Here is an 11,507-nt window from a genome sequence, read left to right as displayed (position 1 = left end):
GCAATAAAACAATAAAAAAAATAAAACAATAAAAAAAAGAACATCAATTCCCAGCCGAGGGAAACCTTTGTCCCATGGATCACTGGCTGGAAATCCCTGAGTATCCCAACACTGGCTTGCAGCTAAGAGGGAGCGGCTCCTTCATGGAAAAAGTCAGGGAAGCGTCCTGGAAGGAGGAATGTTTGGGGATGGGTGGTGGTTAACGTGAATGGCTGGTGTTTATTGAGCATTTTCAAGGTGCATGCACGGAATTCCTTCTTGCAAAGTCTGTTTCGCTCTTCGTGAGGCGAGGTGGGTAGTAGTAGTGTCCCCATTTATACATGAGGAGCAGGGGCTCAGGAGACGAAGGCCGTTCCTGGGTCAGTGAGTTGAGAGCAGAGGGGATATAGATCCTGCTCCGCTATCCATCTCTGAGGTAGGAGGCGAGGGTTTTTCAAAGCAGGTGTCCTAGTGGGTGTGGTTGTGTGGGCTAGGCCAGAGTGCACCCAGTTCTCCTCTATACCTCACTGCATGGTACTTGTCCTTTTGGGGAGCACCGAAGGTCGCATAGGTTGGGATGTCCTTGGTGGAGGGAAAATCTGTGTTGGCCTATTGCCTTCGGGAGGCCTTGGGGCTGTGGAGTCCTCTACGCTTCTCCCCCCTCTCCATGTTGGGTGGCCACCCCAGGGCCCCAGGTGACGGCTGAGAGTCACTGAAGTGAGATTACTCCCTATGCTGAGAGTGAACAGGGCCACAAGCAGCCCCAGCAAGGAAGAAACTGTCGTGGACTTAGATGGAGCAGCCACCTTGCACCCAGTAGGTCCTCAGTAAGGGTCTATTGACTGAAACACAAGACACTGAGTTAAGAGAAAGAACTGAGTGGTGAGATAGCAGACCTTTAGGAGGGAGGCTTTGGGAAGAAGCTCAAACCACAACAAAGCTACTGGTTAAAAAGTTAAAATGCACTTTAAACAACTAATTGCTCAGGGTGAGAAAAGGCCAGAGTGAGCGGTTTGCTCAGTGAATGGCTTTGACTGTTCACCCTCAGATCCATCACTCTCCCTTCCCTCCTCTGCTCTGGACAGCAGGGGAGCCCACCTCCAGGCTGCATTGCCTAGGCCCATGGTTGGCAAACTGTGGCTTGCGAGCCACATGCGGCTCTTTGGCCCCTTGAGTGTGGCTCTTCCTAAGCCATAGGAGTACCCTCATTAAGTGAATAACAATGTACCTACCTATATAGTTTAAGTTTAAAAAATTTGGCTCTTAAAAGAAATTTCAATCGTTGTACTGTTGATATTTGGCTCGGTTGACTAATGAGTTTGCTGGTCACTGGCCTAGACTGTTAGCTGCCTTCTGGCTGGTTCAGCCAATAGGAGCCCACTGGGGCGTGGGAAAGGGGAGAGACCAGGGTATTTCGCTCTCTCTCTAGGTGCCTTGGAAAGCCTCTGGCAGCAGCTGGACCTGCTCCCCCTGGAGGGCCTTTGCCTCGGAGGGCCACCACCTCTCTCAATTGCCTCCACAGCCCCAGGGGTGGGGATGGGGAGGGGTAACAACTTCCTGTTCTGGCTGGTCTCTGAACTGCATTGTCTGTGGGGCTTCTGAGTGATACCATCACCTGTGTACCCGATTCCCTGAATTACATTTTTGAAATACTTAGAGTGATTTTTGTTTTCCTGACTGATACACTCCCAGCCGTACACCCCCCAAGCAAGGTGACGAAATAGGGTCCATTTTCTTAGCCCAGCAAACTGCAGGTGACTGGAAGAATATTATCAGGCTCGGAGATGCAATTATGCAAACCCCGGGGCTGGCTGCCTGACTGAGCTCTCCCTCCAAAGGCCCCAGTCGCAGCTTTCTTCTGAAGATTCCCCACCCCTACCCCTGCCTCTGCACCTTTAAAGGAAAGCAGGCAGACGTCTCAGCTGGGCTCCTTCCAGCAGTTAGAATGGGCGACCTGGTGGCTTTGCTTGGGATCTGCTCTATGTAAAGCTCTGGGTAGGGAACAGAAATAACAAAGGAGGAAAGAAAACCCCTCCAGAAACACAAACCCCAAGGTCTCTTCCTCCTTCCAGGACTGTGATTTCATTTTGATTCACATCTGTCCTTTCTCAGACTCCTTCCTGGCCGTTCCAAACGCCTGGAGCTGGGCATCGTAGCTGCAATTCCCCCCGAGCTCCCAAAGAAGTGGGTGCTGTGGGGAAGTGGAGGCCATGGTCCCCTGGGGAAGAGAGGCAGAGAAGACTAAGAGCTGAGGGGTACTGGCATCGCACAGGAGGGCACATTTTTGTGGAGCGAGCCCCATGCCAAACGGCACTGGAAAGCACTTTCAACTCATGTGCCTAAAGAAAAAAATAATTAAACTCCTCTGTCTGGGATCACCTTGCTTCCCACATCCCCTCACTTAGGATGTTTTGTTCCCACTGGAGCATGTGATGGGAAACCAAGGTAAATGAGAGCAATGTATTCCCGGATCATTTTTTCTCCAGCAGGATTAAAGCCGCCTCAGCCATAAAGAGTTTACAAACTCTGAAGAAAGATAATAACTTCCCTTCTCACAGCCCGGTCATGGGGAGGTAATGCATGTTTCCAATCATCTGAGAATGTAACTCAAATGGTAAGTTTTATTTCACTTTAATCCGCCTGCGAGTTCACGTTCAAGGTAAGAGGGATCACAGCCCTGCAATGCGAACAGAGTTTATTAACTGCAGCATCTCACAGGTGGAGGAGCTGGTGGCTTTACTCTCACCCCAAAGCCTGGCTCCGGCTATGGGGGCCTGGCGTGGTGGTGAGTGTCCGGAGCAGGGGAATGCAGGTAGAGCTGCCACAGAGAAGAGAAGCTTGAGGGTCCTAATGGTCCTGTGTGGCTCTTTGGGAACCAGCTAACTGATGGCAACATCAGCACCCCCAGATGCCATGGCCTGGGAGCCGAGGAAGAAGAGGGCACAGAGCGGAGCTGGGGATGGAGCACACGCAGTAGATACAGTGGCAGGCAGGTCTCCCAACCTGCAGCACAGGGTGGGGGTGGGGGAGGGGCCTCGGTGTAGGAGGTGAGAACCTTCCACAGTGACTGGGGCTTACTTGCTTCTGCATATCTCTTTGCTGCCTGCAGCCTGGCCGCTCAGCGGGCTGCTGTAGAAAGACTTAGTTCGTAGTTCCGTCTCGCTCTATGACTCGGTCACAAGGAGACCTTGAGCCAGCCCCTGGATTACATTTTGCTTTATACATGCATGAAGGGACCATCCATTTGAGGGGAAGGGGAAATGTTTGCCTACTGTGGGACTTTAAGTGCCCTCTTTCTACAGGGAAGCTCACTCCTCAGGGCCAGCATTACCCTCTCCAGTCCTGTCTTTGAAAATGCAGATAGCTCTAGCAAGGCAACATCTTAGCTTCCTACAGTCACACGGAATATCTTAAAGAGACAGCTCTGGTCTGTGTGGGTGGGGTGTTGGTACAGGGAGGATGTTCCTGGTGTGTGTTTGGGCGGGGGGGGGCGTTGCATGGGCTGGCCTCCATTGCACTGGGTAGAGGTGAGGGCTGGGGGAGACTTGGTGAGCCACAGGCCAAGGCTCAGTCCTGCCATCCTGACTGCTTCTGCTTGCAGCTCTCCCAGGTCTCCTAGAGGCGCCTGTCTCTGTGCCTCTGTTTGGGGCAGGCAGTGCTGTCTGAGAGCTCTCCTGGTGGCACTGTCATATCTGTCAACCTTCCTCAGTAGTCACCACACAGAATACCAAACACGCAGAGTTCTGGTTGAGTTTGGGCTGCAGAGGCTCAAGAATAAGGCAGAAGCACCAGCCTCGTTCAGACCCAGCCTGAGTCTGGGCTGCCCCCTGAGGCCCAGCGCAAGTGAGAGACATTTGCCTCTACTGTCTGCCTGGGGCTTCTCGCCCTTTCTGCCCCAGCTGTCCAACGTGCTTCTTGTCCGACCCTACCCTCACCTGCCCTGGGAAACCTGGCAGCTGCCTTAGCACAGCCAAGGCGACTGCTTCCCTGGCCACTATGCCTGTCTGTCTGTCTACCCTCTGCCCAGCTCCAAGGTGGGCACCGGGAACATAACAGTGAACAATCTGTGGTCCTATCTGTGTGGAGCATGAGGTCCCATGAGGAACAGACCCAGAAACCATGGTCACAGTGTGCCAGTGTCCCATGTGGGACCGCCCGTGCTCAGCCGTGGCCTCTGCTCTAGGCCATGGCCAACACAGAGCTCTCTGGTACGTCTGCCATCACGTCCTCATGGCGCTTCTTGCCTCTCGTGTCCTCCTTGACATGCGGCTCGAGTGGATGCCATGCCTCACAGACACTGCTGCTCTGCTCATCTGTTCACTGAGAAATCTATCCCTCCCATGGCCTGCCTGGCCCCACACTGGTCCCTTATTTGAAAAGACTTCCCCTGAGTGAAATAACTGCTGGGTTGAATTCTAGCACAACCCCCCACCACATCTCTCGTAGACTGAGTGCTGAAAGAGCCCTGTTCTCTGGGAAGCCACCTTTTCCTGAAGACCTGTGCCCTCTGGTCAGCCAAGGCTTTGATCCAGAAATGACCGAGAGCTGGGAGGGTGAGGATGAGGAGAATGATGGTGGCAAGGAATTTTCAGGCAGGCCCCGGCCCCGGCTCCCCACGCCCAGGAAGCCCTGAGCTCTGCTTGCATTCTTTTCAGAAATGTGAGCCCCCACCTTTCCAATTTCCTCTTACACCTCTTGTGTAGTTCCCACCCCTGCCTCTGCGTGACAGCGTGGCATGCATGCAGCCCATCTGGGGATCAGGGAATCCTATTGGGTATGCCAGCTTAATGAAATACTTGCAGTTTATTAAACACAGGCTTCCCTAAGCCCCCAGTGCCTGTGGGTATTTGAAATCCGAAGGTAACCCCCAGCTACTCCTGCCGCAACCTCAAACTCCCGCTCTTAAGCAGCACACAAAATTAGCAACATAAAGTAACTCCTAGTCAGACAAGACCGTGAAATGTGGGGAAACGCTGCGAGGGGCTCCCAGGGCCCCTCAGGGCCTCTAAAAGTATATGAAGTTCCCATTGCCTTGCAGAGTTGGAAACGGGGAGGGCGCGCCCCCCTCCCCGCCCCAGGCTGTTCATGTTTGCAGAATTGGTTCATTATTAGCCAGGCAGGCCTTGCTTGTCAACGTCGCATGATGTAGTTAGAATAGTTCAAGTCCGGTTTCAGCCATGGTGTGCTCCGGGTGGCAGCGGGGCTAGCAGAGCGCGCCGTCTGTGCGCTCCCTCTGGAGCTGTATATCTGTTCCTCCTCCAGTGCCTGGCTGGGGTGAGCTGTCCGCAGTCGGGGAAGGGCCATGGAGAAAGCCCAGGTGACCTGGAACCGGTGGCTCTGAACCCGGGGCAGGCGGCTCCTTGGGGATGTCCTCCCATTCATCAGTCTCCTCAGCCTGGGGCCTGTAAATCAGGGGCGAGGGGCTGACGTGGACACAGCAGACAAAGGCCTCCAGGGAGGCGCCTCCCTCTACATGGACCACCATCTGGATCCCCGCGAAGACGACTCTGTTGACGGTGCTCAGGGGGACCTGTTCCAGGAACCTCAGCTCCAGCCCGTTGACCCACACGCAGCCCCTGCGACTCAGGGCCTTGAGGCTGAAGGCCAGCAGAGCACTGTCCTTCTCCCGGTAGGGCTCCAGGGACAGGTGCTGGCGGGACAGGCGGGGGAGATGCAGCTGGAGGTGGGTGTCCAGGCCCCGCCCCACCAGGAGCGGGCTGGTGTCATGCTGCAGCCTCTGTGGAACAGTGGCGAAGACAGCAGAGCCCTGGGTGGGGTGGTACAGGCTCATCCGCAGGACGGTGAGGGGTCTTTCCATGGGCGGGAGCCTGGGAAGGATGGAACACAGACACACTTATGGCTCCCTGAACCCAGACACACTTGCCCACCTCAGGGATCCCCAGACCACCTCCAGCCAAACAGAGCCAAGCACTGGCCATGGACGCTGTTATTCTGGTCAAGCCAGGCGGGAGCCAAGGCCCATGGGTTGTAGCCCCAGCTTCATTTCTCCCAGCCCCTGTGAGGCGGGTGTGCCACCTGAACTCTCTGAATTTTCATTTTCTTTTCTGTAATATAGGTATGCCTGACCTTATCTATGCCAAGTATAAGGCACTCCAGCATGCTGGGTAGGGTTCTGGTGGCCTGTATTTGAGGACAGTTTGGCCCTGCTACATGGAAAGGGAAGGAGAGACAGACAGACAAGGATATACCATTCTCATTTCTGACAGTCACAGGACGAACGCTCGCCAAGCTCTCCTCTCACCAGCTGCTGGGGTTAAGCAGATGTAAGAGAACAAGCCCTTACTTTCCCTAGCACCCAGCTGGTGGGAGAGACAGGAGCTTCTAGAATTAGGCATATGGAGAGGCACAGAACAGGGGAACCCTGCCTGCTCCAAGGAGATCAGAAAGGCTGCCTGGGGACACGAAGGAGGAATAAAAACAGCTAGCACATTCCCATGGGAAGCCATAGGCTTACGGGCCTGAATACCACGAACATCCCCTCCTCACTGTCTGGGGCAGAAGGCAGATCCTGACCAGGAAGGTCTCTTGCTCAAGAACTGATCAGGTCCCCATGGAGCGCCACCGGCAATATCTGAGACAGTGTGGAACGCACACTCGGTCCCAGCAACTCCATCTCCAGTAATGTGTCCTTTAGGATCTTTGGCATATGTGGGGAGACTGCTTACAACGGTCAGCTTTGCTCACGCATGGATTTGAGGAATACAAACTCTACCACCGCCATCAACCCCATGTGGCCTGGGACCTGCCCCCACCTTCAACAGAAACCAACCTTCGACAGGGCTGAGTGGATTTGAACAAAGGATTGTACACTTTCCTGGCACCAGGCTTTTGCTTACACAGTTTGTATCCAGATACTGCTCTTTACAGGCCTGGTTCAAATGTGAGCTCTTCTAGGACACTCTTCCTCTTTCTGCCCTCTGACCCCCACACAGGAAGATTCCCACACCTGGGGCACCTGGCGACCCCCACGTAGTCCATCTTTGCATGACATGTCAGGGTTCTGTGGGCCCTTGTCTGTGCTGCTGGAGCGCCGCTCCTCCTGTCTCTCCGAGGCCTCCCAAGGGCAGGGTGTGGTCTGAGCTGCCGCACTGCCTTGTGTTCCACCGCCCAGGGCAGACAGGCCTGGCCACAGCAAGTAGGAGGCGCATTTGCCAAATGTCTGAATGAGGAGAAGTCCACACACATGAAATCAAGTTTACATAAACCTCAAATTGGACTCTGGTCGTTAAAGGCGGTGAGACAGGGAGCCCGTCACGTGTGGTACAGGCTCAGTGTCCCTCTGAGTCCTCGACCATCTGCCCCTCCTGCCTATTGGATGAACCTGGCTAATGGTGAGGATCACTTTCCAGTCTCTTGAGAGGCCCACCTCTCTTTTTTCTAACACACACGTTTACACAAATACATGCCTCCACCCACATCCCCCTGAGGGGTGTGATGTAAGCCGGGTCCAGGACAGCTGGGTTTGGCAGCCAGGTCATCAGGCCTAGCGATAACTCAGAGTTCACTCGTAGGAACCAATCCCACGGCTGGGGGACCCTAAGAGAATCCCTCAGAAAGAAGACTTCACCACTGCTCCGGTGATTCCAGAGCTGACAGAAACCCTGGCCGGAGCAGCTGAGACTCATTTCTCCAGGACCCTAGCTGTTCTGGGGAAGCAGAAGCCCAGCCCTGCCAATGCCGCCCCTGGAACTCCGGGAGGAAGACCCTCTGGGGTGTGTGCCTGACAAGAAACCAACAGGGCCCTGCTTCAGCCCCACCAGGCCTCCTCCCCTCACTGCGGGTTCAAATCCCTCTACCCTCCACCTACCTTAACTCCAAGGGCACATCTGGCTCTGGCACTTTTGCTGTGAGCTCTCAGGAGGAAGTGAGTCCCGGGGCCTTCTAAGGATGACATTTACGGCTCCAGTTCAGGGTTCTGATGTGTCAGAATGCTCATCAGTTTTTTTGTTTTCTTTCTTTTTCCTTTTAGGACAGAAAAGGGAAGTGTGAATTCCTATTGCAGAAGTGCACTCCATGGCTGAGAAGCTGAGAAACCCCAGCCTAGGCCCCCAGCTCGGAGACGCCTCTAGTAAATGGGCTCCCTCATGGGTTTCAGCTTGGCCGGTTTCTATGGCCCCGTCCACAGGGACCCTGGGAGCTGTGTCCAGGGTATTAGCCATATCCTTCTTCTTCCCTGCCAGTCGAGTGGGGGAAAGCACTCCAGGCTTGTTAGAAAGGGGAGCCTCTTTGGACAGAGGGTCAGTGGAGGGGGCCCCACTGCATGTGGGAGATTGTGAAGAGAGAACTAAGACTGGACTGGGGTGGCTTGCAGGACCTGTGAGCAATAGGGAAGTCCCCTGAGATCTCAAGAAATGGCCGAGCCTCGGGAAAGGAGAAAAAGGCCACTCACACAGGATGGCCTCTCTCGCAGGAGGACAGCAAGAAAGCCGCCTTCTCTATTCACTCCTCCTGGGCTCTGCTGGGCTTCAAGGGCCATCTGAAGATGGTGCTTGCTCAGCACTACGGACTCTGCCTGTTCTAGAAGTGACCCAGTGTCACGATGGTGCTAATTCTTCACCTGACACAGCTATTCATAATTTGCCGGTGTGTTCACATTGCCTCCATGGTACCCACCAACATGTCAAGCTGGCAATGGATGTGTGCTCATCTCATACGGGAGGCAACTAAGGCCCTAAGAGGGACAGTGTCTGGCCCAAGGCCCCAGAATGAGCTAGCAGCATAATCCTTTCCCTTTTCCCCATCACACCCTATCCTGGGGACTCTAGGAGGGTATACAGGGGAGTGGTGCAGGCCAGGCCACCCCTATCAACCAGCAGGTGCCTCTCCCTGCTCTGCCTCACTGCTCCTAGGCCCACACTTATTCACTGCTCATGGGTAACCCTTGAGGTCCCAGAGGTCTCGGCAGGCCACACCCCAGGGGACAATTGAATTTAGGTCCCTCTGGGAGCTATTCAGGGCTCATGGTCTGCTTCCTCTATTCTGGTTGCTTAGTAACTAAGAAGGAAAAACAGAGAATGCTGAAAACAGTTACCTATCCCTGCCTGCCCCAACCAGTATGACACCACCACCAAGGGTCTCCCAGGGAACCAGCTCCCCAGAGATGGGAACTGTATCTGCCCTTGGAGCAAACCAAGCATTAACCCCAAACTGGAAATAACACAAATGTCCATTAACAGGGAAATGAATAAACAAATTGTATAACATGTACATTGAAATGCTACACAGCAATAAAAAGATAATGAACCAATGTTGCATGCACAATGTAGATGAAGCTCAAGACCATATGCAGAGCAAAAGAAGCCAGGCACAGATGCCACAGATGGGTGATTCCATTTCTATGAAACACAAGAACAGGCAAAACTAGCCCATGGCAACAGGTCAGAATATTGAATTGTGTCTGTAGAGATGTACCAACTGGCATATTGGTTTCCTGGGGCTGCCATAACAAAGTGCCACAAACGGGGTGGCTTAAACAACAGAGATGTGTTGTCTGGCACTCCTGGAGGCTAGCTGTCCAAGCTTGTTTGGACTTGGAGTTGTTTCCTTCAGAGGGCTGCGTGAGAATCTGCTCCAGGCCTCCCACAGCTTCTGGTGGTCTGCTGCCAACCTTTGGCCTTTCTTGGCTTATGGAAGCATGACCCTGAGCTCTGCCTTCATCCATGGCATTCTCCCTCCAGGCAGTGGCTCTAATCGCAGCATTTCAGGCATGCTGCTTGGCTTGTGAGGGAGCCATGTGCAGTCTGGGCAGCGAAGCTAGAGCCCAGGATCTTGCCAGTACCACACCCCTCTCAGTAGAGGCAGCTGTACCTCCCTGATGGATGGATAGATAAACAGAAGCTCATATGGCCACTTTGAAGAGCTTCAAAACTGTAAATGCACATGGGACTGAGCCTACAGAGTGGAAGGTGGTGTGCCATGTTTCACATCCTGTCCTCTTTGCCCATCGGTCTCCCTAGCCCAGACTGCCTGGCCAACTGAATGTCTCTGGACCGTGGGAAAGGGCCTCCTCCTCATTACCTTCCAGTCTCGATAATACTCAGGTACTCCTGCCCACCAGAAGAGCAGGGCAGTGGGCGCCAGCAGAAGCCTGGCAAGAAGCTTTGCTCCTGCTACGTGTGTGAGCTCAGGTTATTCCTGTCCCTCTCTGGGCCTTGCTTGTCCACCTTTGGGATGGGACACCTCCCACTGTCCCCTGCAATGGTAAGAGGAGGCTATGTCTGTACTCCTGGCATGAGAGCGTGGGCGGGCAGAAAAAATGTGTTCATGGCTCCTGTGTAATTTGGTGCAGAGCATACTGTGTCTGTAGAGAGAGAGAGAACTGAAACTTCCAGGGAATTCATCTGGCAAGAGGAAGCCCTGCCCAGGCTGCATCTTCCAAAGGCCAGTAGTAGGAAGTAGAACGAAAGCAGGGGAAGCGGAGGTGCTAGTTTCACTCTGCTTGGCCCCCTTGGCTAGGATGACCTCCTCCAGTTGGTGTTGGGACCCTGGGACGCATACATCAGCGAGCAGATGTACCCTGTCATGTGCTCTTTGGAGAACTCGGGGACAGAATAACAGCTTCTGGGGCTTTCTACAGGGGTGGGCAGGCAGGGACTCTGGTGTCAGAGAGACGGGTCCGGAGGCTTGTGTGACCTCAATAATTACTCAGCCTCTCTGAACCTGATTTCTGCTCTGGAAAATGAGGGTAATTTGTTGTTGTATGAGGGCTAAATGAGATAAATGCCAAGTGCCAAGATAAATGAGACCTATTCTTGGCTGAACCCTTTCCAGCAGAGTAGAGTGAAGAGGCATCCTGGAGAGAGGGGCTGGCAGAGCAAACTAGCAGCCTGCACAAACCCCAAGTTCTCAGAAGGCTCCAGGGTTTGCTTAAAATAAACAATTTTGGAGTTGAATACATAATTTGCATGAGTCTCACATAAATTCCCTTGTTAACAATAATGAGATCAGAAGGATTCTCAAGGTTATTGTTTGGGAATGTGGTCCTAACACAGGAGGGGAAAGCTACTCACTTTACAGATGAGGAAGCTGAGACTCAGTGATTAGTTGACTAGACCTAGGTCACAGGTATGGAAGGTGTCAAAACCAGGACTTGGGTCCAGTCTGTGGGATTCTTGGACTTACCCATGAAGCTGTTGTGACGGATGGATGGTGCTCTCGTGAGTCCAGCTGCTCCACCTTCTCCAAACATCTGTTACAGCTGGCTGCTGGCAGTACACTAGGCAGAGAGGGACCCTCCTTCCAACCCGCCCAGCCAGAATGTATACCACCTCTCCCCTGCGTTCTTCTGGCCCTCGGCCACCAGGTGGCAGCATCCCTAAACCCAGTGGTCTGCTCTTCAAGGTGCTAGGTGAGGACAGTGAAAGTCATGGGGCTGCTGGGGAGGAGAACATGAGGAAGGCCAAGTGATCAGAGTGGGATGGGGGCAGGGTCCTTGCTTCTCCAACTCAAATGCCCTAAGGTGGCCCAATGTGAATCCAGAGCAAAACTCACCAGAGGATGCCAACTCA

General features: G+C 53.7%; 1 protein-coding gene across 1 annotated transcript; it reads right to left on the bottom strand.

Annotated features, from left to right (window-relative positions):
• Positions 1–4,860: 4,860 nt before the first annotated feature.
• Positions 4,861–7,909, bottom strand: TIFAB (TIFA inhibitor). The gene is made up of 2 exons (XM_006753536.2): positions 7,808–7,909; positions 4,861–5,807 (listed from the first exon to the last, which is right to left on the bottom strand). Exon 2 carries the CDS (start codon positions 5,795–5,797, stop codon positions 5,183–5,185), a length of 615 nt encoding a protein of 204 aa, XP_006753599.1. The 5' UTR covers positions 5,798–5,807; positions 7,808–7,909; the 3' UTR covers positions 4,861–5,182.
• Between the last annotated feature and the right edge of the window lie 3,598 nt (positions 7,910–11,507).

Source organism: Myotis davidii, unplaced genomic scaffold (assembly GCF_000327345.1).
Source record: "Myotis davidii unplaced genomic scaffold, ASM32734v1 scaffold471, whole genome shotgun sequence".
Lineage (NCBI taxonomy): Eukaryota > Metazoa > Chordata > Mammalia > Chiroptera > Vespertilionidae > Myotis > Myotis davidii.
Note: the sequence above shows the minus strand (reverse complement) of the source record. Positions and strands in the feature narration are given on the sequence as shown.